Genomic DNA, 22,110 nt, shown 5'->3' on the forward strand with positions numbered 1-22,110 from the left:
GATTCCTTTTTTTTTCGCAAAATTGAGTGAACTTCGTAGATAAGAACTCGCCACCTCGATTCGTTCGGAGCGCTCCGTCTTGTTCTCCATCAAGAGTTTGAATTTCTTGAATGCTCCGAGTGCATCACTCTTTTCCTCCAACATGTACAGCCACATCCATCTTGTGGAATCGTCAACGATTAGTAGAACTTGTTGCCAGTGAGAGTACATGGTGAAATCGGTCCGCAAATATTGGCATGGAGGAGTTCTAACGGCTTCTCTACTCTATAGGTTGATTGGCGTGGGAGCGACAACCTCGCTTGTTTGGTAATCATGCACGCTTCGCATAACTTGTTCGGTTGAGTCACTGGTGGTTCTCCAACTGCCAATTTCTTCTCGCCCATGAGCTTCAAGTCATGAAAGTTGACATGGCCAAATCTCGCGTGCCACAACCATGCTGGATCTTCTAGGCTTGTCAGAAGGCAGACTTGCTTGAACGTCTTCAAGGTTATCTTGTATAAGTGATTTTGTGTTCGCTTTACCGACATCAAGAGCTTCCCGCTCCTGTCAGACACTTTCATGGCATCTCCCGCCATTTGCACCTTGTTCCCATCTTCTATCATTTGCCCGAGGCTTATGATGTTGCTATGTAGCTTTTGAATGTATTACACCTCTTAGAGAGTCTTCTGATCACCGTTTTTGCACTCGAACACGACCGTTCCTTTTCCCATGATCTGAATGGTTGATCTATCGTCGAACTTCACCCTCCCAGTGACGCTTTCATCCAATTTTTGGAACTTCTCACAATGGCAGTCATGTGGTTGCTAGCACCATTGTCAAGGTACCAAACGTCATTATTTTCTCCATTCTTGTCGTTGCGATACATCTCCGGCAACAACCACTCTTTGCTGAGTAGTACGACATCCTCCTGATCACGTCTAGTGCGTGTCCCCTCCTGGGACATGGCCATCATCAAAGTCGGTTCTTCATCGACGACACAAGTTAGATGAGCTTCATCGTCACGACCTTTTCCGCGGCACTCCGATGCATAATGTCCTATCTTGTTGCAAATGAAGCACTTTATGTGACTTTTGCATGAGTGCCATTTTCGATGTTGCTAGTGCCTCCCGCACTATTTTGACACTCTGCGCCACAACCACGACCATGACTTCGTCCTCGTCCTTGCCATCTTTCGTGATCACTACCACCGGATCCGCACCCTTTGTTCACTGAATAGTTTTCATCGTTATTCCCTTTCTGTCTTGCTTTCCATTCGGCATGGGTAAGTAGGAGTTTTCCATCGGAGTTTTTGTTGTTTCCTTGGAGCCGTGCCATCCGTTCCTCATACGCCTTCATTCGTCTGATCGCATCTTCAAACGGAATGGTTTTGAGATCTAGGAATTACTCGATTCCGACGATGACGGGGAAATATTTTTCAGGGACAGAGTCCAGGCGCTTTTTGACCAATGATGAATCCTCAAGTACAACACCGAGGGTGGAGAACTTGCTTGCTAATCCGCTGATTTTTCCCGCGAACTCATCGATTGTCTCGGTCTTCTTCATTCAAAGAACATTAAACTTGCTCTTTAAGGTTTGAACTCATGCCATCTTCACCCGCTCGCTGCCCAAGTACCTCGTCTTAAGACTATTCCATATTTCCTTTGCGGTCTTCTTCTTCGCGATTTGTAGAAGCACGTCTTCCAAGATGCATTGAAGAATGTACGCGCGCGCCTTCTTGTCCTTCTTCACATCCACTTCGGCTCCTCTCGCCGGCTCTGTCGCCTCCCAAACTACTTGGACGTCGAGGATTGCTTCCGCCTTTATCGCCCACACCGTGTAGTTGTGAGGAGTCAACATCGGGTAGAGAATTGGCACTCCACCGTTCTTCTTTGCTTGTTGCGAGACGCTCGACATCTTCTTGGAAGGTGAAACTGTGATGAAAAGACAACCTGGCTCTGATACCAAATGTTGGTTTAAAAACCAGGGATCTGCACAAAAAAAAATCTCACGCACTCTGATATATATTTGAAGAAAACAGACAAAACAAAATATTCTAGAAGCAAAATATATTAGCGAGAGAAAGAAAAGTAATAGAACTCCCTATTTTTATTCAATTGATGGACTTACATTTATAGTCTAATAACAACAAAATAACCACAAACCACTAACATAATGCTTACTAAAAATAGCAACGTGTGGACTTCTTCTTCCACACGATTCGGAAGATTCGTTCTTGAATCATGACCAGATTATTAGCTCACATGTATATGTTAGTACACTCATTCTGAAACCTTATGCTCCGCCCAGGGTGATCAAATAATTATCTGTTTTATTTTTTTAAATTTGGGTTCTACAGGATGTGCCACTTATGACAGAGGATATGCATGAAGAAAGACTCCAAGTTGTGGAGGCCTTCAGATATTCATTTGTTAGTGCTTCTAACAAGATTTCATCTACTATATGTTATGTTTTCCCCCACCTAACTAAAAGATGACATCTTTGTCTACACCATTGGCATGATTGGCATTACTGGCGGGAGTGAACTTCATACTGGAAATGTCCTAAAACTCACAGTTCGTAAATATTGGAAACATATTCAATTTACCAATAAAAGTATTATTGAGTTGTTCATTAAATAAAATGTTATTGTTATTGTATTTTGTTATAAAAGTCCAATAAATAAAATTCATGGCTATAGTATGAATGTTTTAACTTTTTGTGGATACATAAAAGTGAATCAAGTTTTAGTATATAGCCAAAAGGGTCTATAAGTATATGAATGAGATTGAGTACCTTGTCCTAGTGATACTATTGGATGCGGCCCACTTTGTATACTGATATAAATGATGTGATCTAAAGCCATTCATGTAGAGACATGTGAGTGGAGACATTCTATGCAAAAGATGTTTGTATAAGACCGGACCTCGAAATAGTCATTTTTCTTTATAACAACCGTTTACTGTTAAAACTGACTATTTCAAATTCAATGACTTAGGGTAACTTGATCTTAATCTTGAGCTAATTATGAACTCCTGTTTATTTGGGATTGTCCTTTGATCTATATAGGTGAGAGTAGTTTAATAACACTGCTCAACAAGCCTCCCATTTTGGGATAGACCGGATAGATAGCTGGGGATCCCCTATCAGATAAGTTGGAATTCATTCATACTCGATTTAGGGTTAACAGATAAGTTGTTCCCTTAAGTACTTACTCCTGGTTTTAAACAAAGGGGCCTCGTCCTCTCATGACCGAGAGGGATATGGTTTATTAGTTGGACTGTAAATCAATTGTTCAATAGAAGATCAATGGGAGATTAAGGAGCAAGATGTATTTATAAGGGTAAAACAGTAATTTTGACATAGTTGTAAATATGAACAACTTGTGAAGGATCGACTTATTGATTATAGTTAAAGTGGACAGAAATATATCTACAATGATGAGAGTGCAACTATTGAGCTATAGTGGTGTGTCTCGGTAGTTAACGAATATTGATTAATTCGGTCTAAAGAGTTTAGCCAAATGATCTCAATTCGTTGGAGCTCGTGATCTGTAGGTTCATAAGATCTATCTATTAGCTCGTAAAATTACTCTCTGGATTAGTGAATTGAGCGGATTTAAAATGTTCAAAATTAAAATTAAGGTTTTGAATTTGAATTGTTCAAATTCAATTTAGGGTTTGGTTAATTATATTTGATATAATTAAAACGTTTAAATTTATCGAAATTGAACGTAATTGGAGAGATTAAAATATTTAAATATTGATTTAAATATTAATTTACATGAATAGGATTCATGTATAAATTATGTATTTTATTAATTTAATATTTGATATTAAATTAATTAAATTTATTTAATTAGTTATTTAAATAAAATGAAACAATTTCAATTCTGAAAAATTCAAAATCACTTTTGAATTTTTTTTTTTTTAATTTTAGTGAAAACTAAATAAAAACAAAATTGAAAATTTTTAAAAAATTGTAACATTTCATTTAGTGGAAATTTTCAACTTTTTCAAAATTTGGGTGGTTTCATCCAAACTGGACACCTTTCCCACTTACTTAGCTTGACACTTGTCAATTAGTAGCTTAGTAAGTGTTTGTATGGTTGATCTTGTTAAATAAGCTAAATTTCAGCTTGAAATCATTCATGCAAATTGAATTTCAAAATTCTGAGATTCTCTCCAAAACCCTTTTCCTTCTCTAACCAATCGAGTTCAATTCAGTGTTTCCACCACACAATTCAAATTGTAGAATAGTATAGAAGATCGTTGTGGTGGTCTATTAGTGTTTTGAAGAACCAATGTATAGAGAGGAGTTGGAATTACTATGATCAACGAAGGTATTGTGTTCTTGAAACCCTCATTTCTGAAAATAGTTTTCATGCATGCTTTTAAACTCAAATTAAGTGTAATTAAAGTGGTTATTGATTCCGAATTCTTTCACTGTATGTTTGTATACTCTATCACTTCAGATATACTAAATATTACATCGTGAGTCTAGAGTTGTAAAATAGTCCTGAAAGAAGGAGATTCTAGATTCAGATAAATTCCAACGTGTCTATGCTGACATTAATGTGAAATTCTCAATCTAAATAATCAGTAGTTTATATGTGGATGTTGGTTTTACTTTAGCAAAGATGTTTCCTGGTACTGCTGTTGATTCTTTGTATGTATTTCCATATGATGAGTTTTACACTGTTCTGCACTTGCATGGATCATCCTACTTTGTATGTTGCCCCAATTTTGGCCCGCTTTAGGAGTTTTTGTGAGGTTGAGTTCTTCCAAACTTGTTTATTTGAGAGGTTTTTTTTTATCCAATTCTCCATGGCTTTTTTATATGAACTTGATGTGCTATGTTTGATATGTATGGAATATTTGGCTTGGGCCTGTGTGATTTTGATGAGTCAAGGGCAAGATAGTATAACTATTTTGTAAAAAATAACAAAGTAAATGTTTGTAGGTTACAATGTAATTTAGGACAACTTTGGTTTTTTTTTATTTTTATCTTTATTTTGTATCATTAATAGCTCCTTTTAGCATTATATGAGTACAAATGAAAAGCATGTAATCAAATCACTTTTCAGCTAGGACTCAATTAATTAGTTAGTGTCGTAATATTTCATGGTAGAAAATTAGATTTTATTTTATTTTATTTTTGTTAGAAAGATATGTGATGCCTACAGATGCATTTTGAACTTCTTAGTATTGAATTTTGGAACAGGAGTTTAATCCATATTCTGGTGGTTGATCTTTTCTTTTAGATACGTAGAAACTTGACTCAAAGTGAGAGGTTGTTTGGATTTCATGTAAATTGTACAAATACTGTTAGGAGGAAATTAAGATCATGGTTTTGTAGATTATGTGAAGCTCTCGCCCAATTCAAACTTCAGATACAAACAAGTTTGTTCCTCTTATTCTTTTTGTTGTTCTCCGAAAAAAAAGTCTGATTTGGTGCTTGTTGTGTGATTAAAGTTTGATTTTTAAGCATTATCTTTTTCTTTCTACTTTAAATTTCTGTCGCGCCTACATAATTTCTGATGGATTTTAGTATCAATTTGATATGAACTTAGAGTTTCTCTTTCAGACATGGCTTTTGAGTTGGTACCTTACGTTTCCCGTATTTTTTTGACATCAACCAGCAAAATTTGAAGATTTCTTGGAAAGATTCTTGCAAAATCAACAAACCTATTATAGAACCACAATACTAGATACAAAGTTAAAGTAATTGAAAGTAGTGTATCAAGTCTTCTTCTTAATACTTATGATTTCACTTCAAATTGTGTAGATTGGGTATCCGAAACTTGGTTTTGAAGTCATCGGATGATTTGAGGATCACTAGATTACCTTGTTATTTGGACGAATGGTTGGAAGGTATTGGATGTTGTTGGATTGGTGATTCACTTTGGTAAATCCATGACCAACTTGATGGGGTAATCAAAGACCATATACTAGTTTTAGTATTTTTTTTCTTGATTTGGTTTATGTTAGTGTTTGAACATTACTCTTTGTAATCATCATTCATCAAATTTCATATGGAGAAGAACTTGATATTTTTTGTTGTTAACCGTTGGGAATTTAGTGTTTTTTTTTTTTGTTGACATAAAATTGTGAATGTATATTATTTGTTTATAACGGTTGACAAGATTGAAAATTCGGTTTATTTGGTTGATGTATATTATTTTTCTTATATCAATGTGATTGTTGGACCTCAAAATAGGAGCAATTATATAGGTAATTTCCAATAGTACACTTTTTTTTTAAAAAAAAAGAACACATACAAACTTGACAAGCAAAATGTATCAAATATTCATTAAGTTATTGGTTTTTGGATGTCAAGAAGAAATTACATTTGACAAGTAAAAACTATCAAGTTATGAAAACCTTGATCCAAAATAAATGTCAAGAATTTAGATACTTGACACTTAAAATAAGTCAACAAATCTCATATACTTGATAGTTATAACATATCAAGTAAATTACAGCTTGACACTTTCAGCTAGGCAAAAAAATTTCTTATTCTTGACACTGGATTACTTGACGTATTTAAAAAGGTCAAGTAACACAGATACTTGACTGCGAAAAAGCGTCGAGTAATACAGTTTTGCAGTTGTGAAATGTGTTATAATATAATGCTAAAACATCGTATAAGCATTTTATCAGATGACACATGCATGCTAATAGATCACATATGCATGCCATAGGATTTTACGAGAGGTTTTTTTTTATTGTAGTGTGTCATTTTTTATTTTAGTCATATTCTCGTCGATACAACTTCCAACCATACATATTTTAGTCAAGTAGGATTTTACAAGAGATTTTACGAGAGGTTTTTTTTATTTCAGTTAAAAGACTACTTGTTTTTACACGTTTTTTTATGTTCTTTCCAACCATACATATAAATTGAGCAAAATTTTAAAGCGTGAGATTTTCAATGTACCCAAAATCCAAAATGATTCAAGTTTAAACTTTGAAAAGCTGAGCTTAGTTGACTGAATTGGATGAAGTATTTTTTTAAAACTTATTTTGGGTATCTTTTCGAGATCTACGTGTTAGAAGGATACTTATTTGACCATCCAACCCAAAAAAGATCGTTAGGAACTAAATTTGGATTATGTAATGTTTTTCTTCCACCTTAACATTTTGAGTTATGGGGTGTTCAAGCCATGGTGAGATGATAGATGAGAGAGAAGGAAAAATGTTTAAGGTTGAAGTTGAATTAAGGCCACGTTTACTTTAAGGAAAACGTAATAAATCGATGGTAATTTGAAAAGTACGTCTCATTTGATTATATTGGTGTTGATTACTTGCATTCTATGTTCGTATTGACAATTGGGCCCACTTTCAAATCTATAGTAAAATGTGCAAACTAATTGACGAGTGGAGGATGTTCAATCCAATCGTATTTGAAAATTACGTTGATAACGTTGAGGTTACCATTACGGTCATCGTTATGACGTAAAAATCATGAATTTGCCACATTTACTATCACATTTATTGTTAACTTTACATTTTTTATTGTGGTATATTACGAGTGACCTATCAATGAAACTCCATCGTGATTATATCAATTATTACATATTGGTAAACTAGCCTAAAAAAAGGTAAAAGATGACGAGAAAAAGAAAACAAAAACAAAGATAGAGATGGAAGAGGAGGGAGAACGTTTGAAGGCATTTGATATTTTTGTAACTGTGAGTAAAAAAACAATTTTACCCCTTAAAAGGATCAAAAGATTAACAAAAAAAACTTTTAAAAAGTAAGTTATGAATTTCTGTGTAGAAAAATACCTAAGTTTTGGATCTGTTATACATTTTATCTCAAAAATTTAAAATGTTACACTTTTAGTCTATAAGTTTTGAGTTTGATTTCAATTTCATTATTGGATTTCAAAATTTTACAATTTTACTCAAGTTTGTGTTTTACTTCAATTTGATCCTAGGTTTTAAGATTTATACTTTTGACTTTTTACTACTCACTTTTAGCCTTCATCGTTAATATCTATTAATTAATTTAAATGAATTATAATTAATTAAGTTTCATTGTTTCATAACTATTAAAATTAATTTAAAATTCGCACTTCATAATTATTTAAAATTATTTAATAGACATCAACACCAAGTAAGTATTTAGTGAAAAAAATCTAGGTTTAAAGTATAAATCTTGAAAGAACAAAATTGACATAAAACTGAAATATGAAAGGTAAAATTGCAACATTTTGAAATATATGAACTAAGGCAACGCTTACCAATTCATAATGAAAATTGGTGTAATCATAATAGAATACAATTGATGTATTAATCGTAATGGGTCTAAACTGCAAACGTAATTGGATTATCGCGTTTACTTAAAATTAAGAATTTGTCGCATTTACCTTTATCTTTACCTTTACCGCTATTGTTGTTGTTTGACCCTAACGGTAATGGTGATGGTAAAGATAAAAGTAAACGTGACATATTCATAATTCTGATACTATTATAACAACAATATTTGTCATGGTAACAGTAATAATAATGGCAAAGGTAGTGGATCGCATATAATTTTCAATCACAATATGATTTAGCACTCTTTTTTTTCTTAATCAAGTTGGGTGTTTTTATTACAGATTTGGAGGCAGATCTTACAATTCATTACTGTTACTAAATATAAATAAATAATAATTATAATCAACTAAGACTCACTTTTAAGATTATTGTTGATGAATTATATTTCACTTGGAGTAAACGTAAACTTAATTGAAATCAAACTCAAAATTGTTTGTACTCAAACAAAAAAAAATCAAACTCAAAACTTAATCTTTAGAAACCAATGAATTAAAGGGAAATTAGACTTCAAATTTAGGGAGAAAAAGTATTTTCCCTATTTTTTTTATAATAAACTATGAATACTCTAAATTATGTTTGAACATTATTAATATTAGATGTCCATAACATCCTTGGTTCGAAAGTCATCTACTAACCTCCCCATTAATCTTCGTAACTTTCTTGTAACCATTATTCTGACAACCCTATAAATAGAGGTGGTAGAGATCATTGTATAGATACCATAATAGACATAATACATATGTTCTCTTTTTCTTTCTTCTTCCATTATCTATCTTTCTCTTGTGTTCTTATGTTCGTGAAAGGAATCGGTGAAGGTTCGCAGCAGAAAGGGATTGATCCCAATTTTAATTTTTTTACAAAATCCCAATTTATAGATCAACTAAATTATGGATAATCAATAAGTTCACAACATGCTTGGAGGGAATTAGAATTAGGATTTAAAGAAACTTACCCTTGAAGACAAAATTCTTCGAATATTCCCTCGATCCAATCACGAACTTTTCAATCAGAATCTCGAACTCCAAAAACTTCCATCAAAACAAATGGTCACTACCAAGAGGTCAACCTCTGTATTCTCTTGGGAATGAGAATCCAGGAATTATGAGCTTTGTAATTTTGTAAGAGGGAAAGAGTTTTTGAGAGAGGAAGAAGAAGAACGATTTTTCTTCTCTATGTGATCTTGGGAGTAAAGGCCAGAGAGAGAAGATTTAGTTTTTTTTTCGCCCCGTGTAAAAATGCTAGAGGAAGAAGTCTCTTAACCCTTCAATACCACACATCTATAGAGAAAGAAAAAGGGGAGGGAGTTATTACTCCCTCCTTTTATTAAATTCAAATTTTAATTTATATATATATATACTATATGATAACCAACTTATCATATAATATATATTAAACTATATGTTATAACGAATGTAGCATATAATCTATAGTTTTTATATTGTATCAAATACAATATAACCTATGTTTATATTTCTCTCAATTAGCCAAGGTATTTAATATAAAACTCATTTATACTAAATTTAATTATATGAATCTCATTCATATAATTAGTATTTGAATCATATTCAAATATTTAATTTCTCTCAAAATAAACTTTACATTATAATGTATAAAATACATTATATTAATTATATCACATATAATTAATTACCTGAATTAATTTGAACAATTCAAATTAATCCAAAATTAATTCTCAATAATCCTTATTGAGCTACATAGGGGTTTTATGGACCCGTAGATTGAAGCTCCAATGGTACTTAGATAATTAATTAAACTCTTTAATTAAGTTTCATTAATTGTCGGTCACCCCACTAAAGATCGACAACTACACTCTTCGCGCCAAATATATTTCTGTGCTCCTTGGATACAATCAGTCAACAGTGCGATGACCCTTCACAAATTGGTCATAAGTACACCTGAACCAAAATTATCGTTTTGCCCCTATAGTTACATCTAACTTCTTAACTACCACCAACCTCTCTAATGAACAATAAATCATAGTTTAATTATGACCAAATCCCTCTCGAGTCAAGAGAGGGTGTGGCCACATTGTTCAAGCTCCGGAATCATTTATTAAGAGAGCAATTTATCTACTTACTCTGACATTAGGGAGGAAGTGAATTCCGTCTTGTGTAGCTGTGTTCCCAACTCCCCAATCAGACGAATCCCAAAATGGTAGGCATATTGAGTCGGCGATCTGGCCACTCTCACCCATGCAAATCAAAGGATTGCCTTCATAGATAGGAGTTTGCAACTCACTCGGGATTCAGGTCATGTCATCTATGGTCATCTTGGTGAAATGTAAGTCTCTACTATTAACGACGCTATATAATAAGACTAGTTCTTTCGTGGTCTTGGGACAAACTCTTTGTATAGGAGACCCCGCTTCATGTCTTCACATGAATGATTAAGATTAGATCATTTGTAGCACTTTACAATACTTACAACATCTACAAAGCGGGTTGTATCCGTAGTGTCATTAGAATAAGGTATCCAGCTTTATTCATCTACTACAAATTGTTTAGGTTATCATTTAAACATGATCCACCTATATGTCTCTATATACATTTTTAAATTACATAAAATAACCTAGGATTTTAGTTTATTAAATTGAGTAAATGCTCGTAAAATAACAATTATTTTATTAATAACAATTTGTTTATACAATGTTTACAAACTAGAGAATACAAGAGAGACTTAGAACACCAATCCCAACAGTTTGTTCTTCTTTTCTCTCTATTTTATAAAATGTTATCAGCACGAGTATCTACCACTGAAATGTTTGTAGAGATTGGAGTTGGTTCACTAGAACACCAAGAACGTTAAAGACCCACTTGAATTATCTACATATTTTCAAAGTATTTAAAATGAAAGTTTCAAAGAAGGTGAATATTCTATTTTAATCATATATGTGATTTATGTGTTTAAAAATTGAGTGTTAAAATATATTTAATATTAGTTTTTACATTTGATCTAATCAAATTGTAAAATTCATACAAAGTTTTATGTGAGCATTAAAACTAAAATCTTCGCTTGAAGCATTTGTGAGTTTTTCTTAGCCAATTTGCAATCTGGGTTTAATCCTTTGTTGGCTAATTTGAGACTTTGCATTTTTTGTTATTTATTATAAAATTAGAGGGAAATCTTTTACAACTATTAATTACGTTGTATTTAAGTAAATTAGGCCGTTGTTTGCCTCCATATTTTTCAAGCATATTAAATTTGTTTAAACATATACTTGTTGGATTCCAAACCCACTCTCCGAAAATTCGCATACTGTATATGTGCATGGGTCTTCTAATGGGTAAAAGTTAAATTGTTGAGTAATAAAATTTAGGTTTGAGAAACTCAAATAAACTTTATTTTAAGTGATCCAAAATAGTAAGGATATTGAAAATCAAATATTTCTTGACTTTAAATTTTATATGAATATGTCAAATATGCTATATGGTTTTATGTGTAGGTTTTAAAATTATTATATAAAATATGTCATTTAGATTAAAATTTAACATAGACTTCAAATCATACATCTTATTTTTAAATGTAGTCTTTATTTTTAAAAGATTTGATTGAGATGTCCATTCATATTCTTATATCTTCATTCATATTCCTATATCTTTGAATATAATTTTTGTATATGAAAAAATGAATTAGGATATCTGTTTTCTTAATTGGATTACATACTTCTAGATAAGATTTGAGTTTCTTATAAATAAATGTAAAATTCTCTCATAATGATATTATCTTTTATTCGTTAAGATTCTCTTCTAATAATATTATTTTATCTTTCAAATATGAGAATAAATATTCAAAAGTATCTTTAATTTTATTTGCAAAGATTCAATATATTAAAGATTATTTCTTAAAGTGAATTTATTTTAATAAGATTAACAATGCACTTAGATTCATTAATCTATTAATTAACTCTTAATTAAAAAAATCAATGAATTAGAAATAAAAATTGACCAAGAGAACTCTGTCTAAGGATTGTTCTGGTTAGGCTGAAGTATTTAAGCTGACCGTCACTTCTCCTAGGAACTAATCTGGAAGTTGAATTAGTCAATTTTTGTTTGCTATACTAGAATTGAAATTTATTTAATTGTTGAATATTTAAATTATTCTCATATGGATACATTTGTGAGTCTGATATATATTTGATTGAATTCCTTTATGACAATATTTGAAAGTTATGCATAATAGCTCATTAATGTTCCTAAAGCTAATTTTGATTTAATATACTTGAAGTTGTATAAATCAATCAACGTTCATTGTTTTTTCCATGCACATGCACATATTTTCAATTAAAAAATGCTTATAAAGTAATAAGCATATATCAAATAGAACATACAAGCAAATGTTTATATAAAAATAATGAATTTTGACTAAATAATATAATATCATTCTCTAAAGTGAATGTTTTAATATTTAATCGTAGGAATCATATTAATAAAGGAAGAAGTAATTATTCTATTAAAACCACATATATAATGGTTTGAAGGGAAATTTCATTTTTCAAATGTAATGCAAAACACAGACAATAATCTTGTACTTGTCATACAATAAGAAATAAAGTCCTTATCACGGAAAGAGAAACGACATGTGGAAGCAAACTTTGAAAATTTATTTGAATCTCTTAAAGAGATCATAACTTATTTTTTAACTCCTAAATATGATATTATGTTACAAGTTTCTTAGAATCTCCTAAAGAGATTATTATTGTTTTTGAAAACTTGTATATGAGATATTTAAATTTCTTTTAAATCTCTTGAAGAGAATAAGAATAAATAATATTTATGTTTTGCATATAGTATATCTATGCGTATTATAATTAAAAGTAGACAATATGTTTTCAAAAATTCAAATGCTTGAAGCGAAAAATCAAATATGAAATCAAGTCGATTAAAGATTTTTGAAAAAGAAAACAATCTTTTGCTAGAGGAGCAAAATTGACAAGTGATATATTTTATTCTCTTGTAAATCAAAGAGAAATTTAGTAAGTTTAGAAGGTATATGTTGTAATAGATATCATAGAGAAAGATTGATAATAAGAATAACATATGGTATTTATATACTATATCTATTGTCTTCTATAGGAAGTGCATATAGAAAAGTTATGTTTTTCCTTCTAAATTGTATTAACACATATTTGTGTAGTTGAAATATATACAACAATAAACCTGAAGTTCATTGATCCAAATATGTTTTCCATTGACATGATGAGTTATTTTGGGTCAGTAGTGAAAATATACATTGACATTCCTTGAAGAACTAGAAGATTCTTCGATCTAATAAATTATCATGGTGTCGTGTTCTCAATAGATTAATTACCAAACTTTCACTAGCTAAAATTTAAATTGAACATTTCCTATTTTTGGAACAGATTCATGGTTTTATGATTTTTGTTGGTGCATCTAGTTGATGGTCACATATATATTTTTTTATTTTGTTTTGAGAATGCTAGTGAGTTTGCATCCCAAACATTTAATAATTGTTTGGGATAAGTGTTGAACATCCCGTAGCTTATGTTCAAATAGCAAAACTTTTTATGAAATCATTTATTGTGTATGCTCGACCAATGACTAATGAGTTTATGGCCATAAGCCAAATATATTTCATCAAGATATGTAGTAAATGTTTAAATTGTTCCACAACAACAATTAAGATGATGGAGCAATTAAAATCTATGTTGAAATTGATTTTACATCAATTAATTACTTTGAACCCCTGGCAGGTGGATTATTTACTACATAATTTAATTGTTATTAGTAAGACAAAATTTCCAACATTAGGGGGAGAAATTAAGGAAAAGTTGGAAAAGTAAATTGAATAAAATACATAAATATTATCTCATTTTGATCATCATACGGATCACTTTGTACCAGAAGTTTAAAAGATAATTCATTTGTAAAATATTGCAAATCAATGCTAGATGCATTTACAGAACATTTACGGTTGCAAGAAAGTGACCAAGTTATATCCCAATGTAACAAGTTGTCAATAGTAATGAGTCTATAACACACAAATGGGTTCCAAAGATAAGATCCTAAAAAAAGAAGCAGTTAATCAATGACTCAATTGATAATATAGATATTCTCGAAAAAAATCCTAAATATGAGCATTCATACGAATCTTGAAGTAAATGAGGATAATAAAGATATCTCGATATATTATATGTCATGACAAGAAAACGATGGAACCATATTTAAATAAGTTGATAACATTTTTTCATACAAAATTGCTCACAATATTATTTATGAAAATGAGTATTACATACTCAAATATATTGAAAAATATCGCAACATAGAAATGATTGACTTATGTGGAAAGAAACAATCCAATAGAAATAAATTCATTTTTCATATCGTGAGAACTATTAGAAAATGTCAAATTTGTAGGATACAAACGAGTATTTATAATAAAAACAAATAGAATGAGGTCGCAATAATAAAGTGAAACAAGTTTCACAATAATTCTTGCAAAGAACTGGTATTGATTATGAGGAGACATATTATACTTTGGTGGATTCAATACCATGAGATATTTAATTTATCTAACTGTGCATGAAAAGCTTAACCTGCATTTAATAGATGTAATTATTGTACATTTATATGAATCTCTTAATAATATATCCCTTAAGGATTAAATGTACAAAAATCATATAAGTAAAATATTAAAGAATGATATATATATTGATGATACGAGCATAAACTCCTTAAGAAATTTCAAAGGCAATAAAGTTTCATAAGAAAGAAATTGAGATAGTAAGTTTTCCTTTAGCTTGCAAATAAAGCATAAAACAAATGAAATTGCATCAATTTATACATAAAAGATCTTATATGGACCAATTACATTACCATAATGATTCATTCACTTAGTGTAAAAAAATTATATCATCTGATATCAGAAAGATAACGAAGAACTTTAAATCCTGAAAAACCATAATTTTGAGAAATAAATACACTCATATCTTTATAGTTTATATACTACATATTGTAGTATTTTTAGTAATTTTGTTACATACATATAATATTTCTCCAAAGAAAGAAATTGGAGTAAAGTTAAACATATGCTATGTTTTTACTTGAGAATTATTTTACAAGATTTATTTTATTCTCATAAATCTAATTGTGATCTAGTTGGTTGTGAAGATGTCTGTTACTTATCTAACCTATATGAACAAGATCTTAAACATGTTACTTAGTACATGGAGAAGTATTTTTATAGTATGGCAGCCTATGAAGCAGATTATAATAATTTCTACTTTAAGTCATGCTGAAATCCTAATAATTCATGAGGCTAGTAAATAATGTTCTTATATGAAGACAATAATAAAGCATCAAATGACAACATCACTATTCAATAAATTTCTTCAAAAGATAACTTGAAAGACTTATTGATGAAGGTGCTATCCTACAACAACATTTGAGAAGTTAACACACAACATTTGCACGTGACAACCAAGAGTTATCAAGTGATGCTTTCATGAGGGGGAATAAATGTGCTGCAGTCTTTTTCTATTAACTATAGTTTTTTAACTCAATGTGTTTTCCTACCAAAGTTTTTATGAGCCAGTTGTTAAAGTATATGAATAATGTACTATTTTTCCTTCACTATGATTTTTTCCATTGAGTTTTTCCTGATAATGAAGTTTTTAACGAGACATATATTCTATATACAATGGGCATCTAAAGAGAGTATTATGAATATTCGATATCTATAACATCCTTATGTTACAAATTCATCGATAAACGTCTTCGTTAATCTTCATATTTTTCTTGTTCCCTTTTATTTTTGATCTTGTAACCTATTATTTTCACAATCCTATAAATAGATATGGTAGAGATTATTGTATAGATACCACAATTGACATAGTACACACTACACATGTTTTCTTTTTTCTTTCTCGTGTTGTTATATTTATTGTTATTTTCTCTATATTTTATAAAATTTACATAGTTAGTCTTCGCAATTTCTCCCGTACGGTACAAGCCCGTTAGTTATCATTCATTTTCGCGCCTTATCTTCGTCAATTCCTTTTATCTAAAAAAATAAAAAATGGGAATATTACGAAGCAATCGTCTCCGAATTCTCACAAGCACCAGCTCAATCTTCTTCAATTTCATTGAATTCTTCAACAATGGCTGCAATCTCCAGTCTCAAATCCTCCATTTCCATCTCTCATTCGCTTCACATACCTTTCATCGCGCCTTCTTTCCCCAATTCAACCAAAACCCTCGAAATTTCCCACTCTCCGAGCTCGCTTCCGATGAGAATCACGCTCAATCACGTTCCGCCATTGTCGTTATCTAGAAGATTGTTCGTTCCTTCAGTCTCTGGAATTTGGGACGCCTTAACTGGGGGAAACAACCCTCGCGACGCTGTTGCTGCTATTCGACGTGGAATGCTTCTCTTTAGGCAGGTACCTTTTTTTTTCTTTCTTTTAACTCATGTAAAATTGCTTTGATTGTTAGTATTTTCGGTTTGAATTTGTGTAACTTTTGTTGTTTCTTAGGGCGATGTTTTGGGATCTTTAGCAGAATTCGATAAGGCAATTGAATTGGATCCTCGTCAAAAGGCATGTAGGTTCCAACACTTTGCGGCGGTGTTAGTAATTTATTTTGAAAACTGAAATTGATTTTTTAGCTTAACTATCAAGTTTGTTTATATTAAGTTCTGAATGATGACGAAATGACAACTATCAAAGTTTGAATAGAGATATCTTGCTTTAGAGTTACTTGGAAAGGAAATTGAAACGGTTAGGGTTTAGATCAGTGACTTATTCTTAATCCTTAGCAGTGCATTACTTAATTAATATACATTTCGTTATGGTTGTTATCAGATCTTTGGCAAAGAGGGCTTTCACTTTACTACCTTGATAGGTATCGATCTTCCCCAATTTTCCTTTTCTGCTACATTTATGATATGAAGAAATGCAGAAGAAAATCAGAAATGGATTTGTCAAGTCATTATCTTGAAACCGTTTAAAAATTTTGAATCAAACTAGAAGCTGCTGAGTTTAGCATTAGTACGAATATAATTATGTTAATTTGGATGAGTTTGAATAATTGAAGTAGGAATCTCTTTTTAGATTTGAAGAGGGAGCTGAGCAGTTCCGACTAGATGTTGCTCAAAATCCAAACGACACAGAGGAGTCTATTTGGTGTTTTCTTTGTGAAGCTCAATTGTATGGAGTTGATGAAGCAAGAAGGCGATTTCTTGAGGTAAGCTAAAATTTTATTGTGACAAAATATTTATGAGATGATAAAAGCAGGGATGAAATATTGCTATAAGAGTGACTTAGTGAGTTTGAGATGAATTTTGAGAGATCGTGCTTTAAGTGAAGCACATTTTTCATAATCACTTGTAGAAGAAATACCAATTAAGTTATAGCAAACTCATCAAAATCATGTTTGGAAGTTTTATAATATTTGCAGGTAGGTAGAGATTCACGACCCGTCATGCGGGAAGCTTACAACATGTTTAAAGATGGTGGCCATCCAGAGAAAGTATGGAACTTCTGCCTATTTTCCTCTATCTTCAATTCTCCTTTTCAGTCATTTGGTCATTACATCTTCAAAGTTCAATGGGTTTTTGTTTTTTCTGAAGTATCTATTCTGTTTAAATTATTTTCGATGCTGTTGCCTTAACATAATATGCTTGTCGACAAATCATCTCTAAATTGCCTTTTGATGCACCATTTTGCTACCCATATTGTTTAATTTTCTAGATTATGGTCTGACAGAAGACTTGTTTTTACTTCATAGCTTATTGCTGCCTTCTCAAGTGGCCGTGAGAATGAATATTTTTATGCCTCTCTATATGCTGGGCTTTATCATGAAGCAGAGGTTAGGTTCAAAGACTTGCTTACTTTATACTGTTTTACTAACTATCCCTGCAACGTACTGTTTTTTAGTCTCTGAAAAATCAAAGAATAGCCTGAAGCAATATTCTTGTCCTTTTACCTTGTCAACAACTATAATATTCAGGCCTTTCTTTGATAGGTACAGAACTAGGATAAAACATTCTGTTACTCTAAAATACCACAAATTGTCTTGCAATAGAATCGAAATCATACCCCAATTTTTGGATTGTGCTCATGGTCTACTCTCACTAATTTTCAGAGTGGTTTCGCCCAGTCAAAGGTCGGTTCCAAAAGGCAACCAGGATTTTAAATTATCAAGGCTTCCATTGATAATCATTTGGCTTTTGAAATTTAAGCTTATACATACTACTTCCACCTCTAAGTTTCTTTGTGTTGTTATCAACTTTTTACCAATGTTTTAAAAAATCAAGTCAAGTTTTGAAAACTAAAAATAACAATGATTAAAAACTTTTTATTTATTTTTAATTTGACTAAGAATTTAATTATTTCTTCAAGAAAGGTTCAAACTATAGATAGAAAATCGGAAGAAAACAAGCGTAATTTTTTTTTTTTTTTGGATAAGAAACAATTTCTTTGAAGAAATGGAATACCCAAGGATATACAAAAGAGACCCTTTCAAAGGGTGTAAAAGTGAGATTCCTTCAAAGAGTATATAAAAGATGCTTCCAATTTGATATTAGAAAAGAGAAACTATGGCGCTTGATGGCCTGTATATCTTTACACCAAAAGAAGGCATTTGTGGTGGCTAACTCTAAAACATCCTTGAAAGATTTGTCTTGCCTAGAAAAATTCTAGCATTTCTTTCTTCCCAAACCTTCTACAAACTAGCCGAGATTGATCTCTCTGCAGACTCATGACGTGTCTTCCATCCTCCGGAAACTTTGATCTCTTCAAGATTTGGGATGAAGTATTTTGTGATGAGGATGTTCTATTTGAGTACGCAGAAATTTTCGACAGCTTGCGTTCAAAGTACTTTCCTAAACAATGACAGGTTTCTTTAATGAGAAGAAGCACTTAATCTTCAAACTCTACCTCTCTTAAGACAACCCAGCTGCTTATCTTCAGGGTAAAGTATCCAATTATTCTGTTTTGGAATCATAATTTGGCATGTTGACATATCTAACTCACGCAATGAAGTTAAATGTGTTCTTTTCTCTAACCTCTCCCACATGCTGGAAACACACAAATTCCAGAAATAGAAAACTAAAAATGAGAACATATCAAACGAGGTCTAAATTTTCCACGTCGAAAAATAAACGCAAACCTTAAAAGATATCTTAAGTCCTTATTATAGACCCTTTTAGAGTAATAACTACTACACTAGTTGAAGTTCATCTCTTAAACTACCAAACTTGTAATTTCTAATCAAACAAAAGGTCTATTTTTAAGACTAGTTTGATACACATTTAGCTTCTTAGTTTAAATAACATACCCCAGTAAACTTTTTTATTTTTTTTACATCCATTAGTGTTCGGATCAAGTTACGTGCAGCTCATCTCACAGGACAACCTGTTTGATCTTATAATATTTGGTGTCAAGAAAACTCACAGGATATTAAATCCTAGGTAGGTGGTCACTATGGATTGAACCCATGCTCTCTTAGTCCTTTATCAAGGTCATGTCCCTTTACCACTAGGCCAATCTATGATGGTTTACTCGAGTAAACTAAATCAAGAAAACACACTTAACAATCCATGTGATTTTTATAGATGATAATCAAACTGCATTTTATGTGGAGATGAGATGGTACAAGCATAATACTTGATCTGAGCATAACTTAGCGGTAATTGATATATACTCCTTCCTTGAAGTCGGAAGTTCAAAATTTTATTTGCAATAATTCTTCATGAGAACGGCTGGAAAAGTGACTTTCTGGGATCATATTTTCCTTTTTTGCAGAAAAAACTGGATGCAGCCAAACAACATATAGTTGCAGCTTGCCAATCTCCTTATGGACAGAGGTTTGAATCGTCCAAAGAAATCCATGTTTTTTGTGCAACCAATTCAATAAGTTCAATAAATGGGCAATGCCTCTCCTTTTTTCAGGTCTGATGATTACATGGCAGCTCTTACCAGAGTTCACTGCCTTTGTCGAAACTGGAGTTTCAGTTAGTAAGGGTCCATTTGATAACGTTTACATTTCCTGTTTCCTATTTACTGTTCATTTTTCAAGAAACAAACTTGTTTGATAATTGTTCATAAAAAATGAGCACATTTTGAGAAACTACCTGTTCCGTTTCTATCTTATATTAAACTGTTTATTTTATTTAACAAAATGTACCATTGGCCTATTGGTAGTTTTCTCTTGGTTGTGTCTTCAAGTCCAAAGATGTGCACTTTTATTTTGTTTTGTTTTCTTTTATATTCATTTCCATATTTCATATTTTATTTATTAATTTTATATTTACAAAAAAAAAATGTCTGCTATATTTATATTTTATTTGAATTTTGAATTTTAAAATTCTCCAACATTTAGATTTATATATTATTTTAATTTTTAATATGTATGTTAAATTTTTTATCTTTCAAATTTCAACTTTCAAGGCACTTTTATTTATTCTTTATATATATATGTATATTTATTTATTTCTATCTTTTATACTTTATTTATTAAATTTGCTATTTACAAAATTAATTTTACTATATTTATGTTTTATTTTTTTGGATTTTAAAATTCTCCAATATTTAGATTTTTATATTGCCTTAATTTTCAACATGTATACTAATTTTTTATATATATTTTAACTTTTGAGTATTAAATTTTGCAATATGCATGTTTATATATTATCTTAATTCTAATATTTTAGTATATCTGAAATTGAGTAGACTTTTACGATATATATATAAATTTTGCCAACAAAGACATTCATTTAACTTAACTTTAATATTTTACAACCACGACATTTATATAATAATATAATTAAGTTAGATTTGACTTGACATCATTTAAAATAAATGGTTCGAGTTAGAGATGACAGTGTAGTCAAATTTGGGTAACATATGACGAATATGATACAATTTGTTATTATATTTAGTTTTCATCGAAACTCATTTGTATTAGATGACATGAACTTTTGATAATATCTTTTTTGATGTTTAATGTATGACATATTTTCTCTTTTTATATTATATTGTTAAAAACAAAAGGAAAAATAAGAAAAAAAAAACAAAAAATAGTTATCAAACAAGTTTATGTTTCTGTTTTTTAAAGAAATAGAAAATAATTATCAAACATATTCATGTTTCTTGTTTTCAAAAGAGAAGAAACAAGAAACAGGAAATAAGAAACGAAAACGTTATCAAGCTAGTTGCTTAGATACCATATTTTACCATTTTTTTTCCTTTTCCTTCTCTTGTAAAATCTATCTTTTTAGGTCGAGATTCAAATTGGAATGAATCTTGGGTTACGGCAATTGTTATCAAGATAGAAAGGAAACAATCATATGTTAACAGAAAATTCTATAACCATAACCAAGTTGGTACGAAGCTTCTGGCAGTAATATATTTACTTGAAGTTAGGTCGAAGGAAGGAAAGGACATGTTTGAGAATTGTTTTAAAAAGGTTTAAAAGCATTTTGCGAGAATCGTCGGACATAGTCTCTTCAAGTTTTCACTTTTTAGAACTTGCATTTTTTTTAAAAAAAAATCGTTAGAATAGTTTTTCTTGATCCATCTTGAGCAAGATCGGCCACTAAGATTTAGTTAAAAAGTCAATTTTTTCTAACCTATCAATTGATCTGGGTGTTCTTGGTACATATTGACTACTATATATTTTCAAATTTTTTACTAACTCAATTATCTTTACCAAATATTACATCAAATATTTATGTAACGTTTCAAATTTTTAGCCCAATTTTTGTTCCTAAATTATCTTGAATTTCCAATTTTTCCAAATGGTTTTCAGGTGATTCACTTGTGATTTTTTAAT

The 22,110-nt window shown here is 30.9% G+C and overlaps 1 protein-coding gene across 2 annotated transcripts; it reads left to right on the plus strand.

Moving 5' to 3' along the window:
• The first annotated feature begins 16,280 nt into the window (after positions 1-16,280).
• Positions 16,281-20,459, plus strand: LOC120079523 (Tetratricopeptide repeat (TPR)-like superfamily protein). Of its 2 annotated transcripts, XR_005482254.2 has the most exons (9): positions 16,340-16,718; positions 16,812-16,878; positions 17,139-17,178; positions 17,388-17,520; positions 17,734-17,805; positions 18,064-18,144; positions 19,892-19,965; positions 20,082-20,143; positions 20,229-20,459. XR_005482254.2 is itself a non-coding variant. In XM_039033735.2 (8 exons), exons 1-8 carry the CDS (start codon positions 16,437-16,439, stop codon positions 20,293-20,295), a joined length of 804 nt encoding a protein of 267 aa, XP_038889663.1. In that variant the 5' UTR covers positions 16,281-16,436; the 3' UTR covers positions 20,296-20,459. The 2 variants fall into 2 exon arrangements, 1 of the variants encoding a protein (XP_038889663.1); XM_039033735.2 differs by lacking the exon at positions 19,892-19,965 and having other exon boundaries at positions 16,281-16,718.
• The last annotated feature ends 1,651 nt before the right edge of the window (positions 20,460-22,110 follow it).

The sequence above is a fragment of the Benincasa hispida genome, chromosome 6 (genome assembly GCF_027475165.1).
Source record: "Benincasa hispida cultivar pf3 chromosome 6, pf3_genome.v1.1, whole genome shotgun sequence".
NCBI classification, from domain to species: Eukaryota; Viridiplantae; Streptophyta; class Magnoliopsida; order Cucurbitales; family Cucurbitaceae; genus Benincasa; species Benincasa hispida.

Excerpts from the sequence above, each read along its gene's own strand:
- LOC120079523 (XM_039033735.2), top strand. The coding sequence starts at position 16,437 with ATGGCTGCAATCTCCAGTCTCAAATCCTCCATTTCCATCTCTCATTCG. Across the intron at positions 17,179-17,387 it reads TCACTTTACTACCTTGATAG|ATTTGAAGAGGGAGCTGAGC; the intron begins GTATCGATCTTC and ends ATCTCTTTTTAG. Across the intron at positions 20,144-20,228 it reads CAATCTCCTTATGGACAGAG|GTCTGATGATTACATGGCAG; the intron begins GTTTGAATCGTC and ends TCCTTTTTTCAG.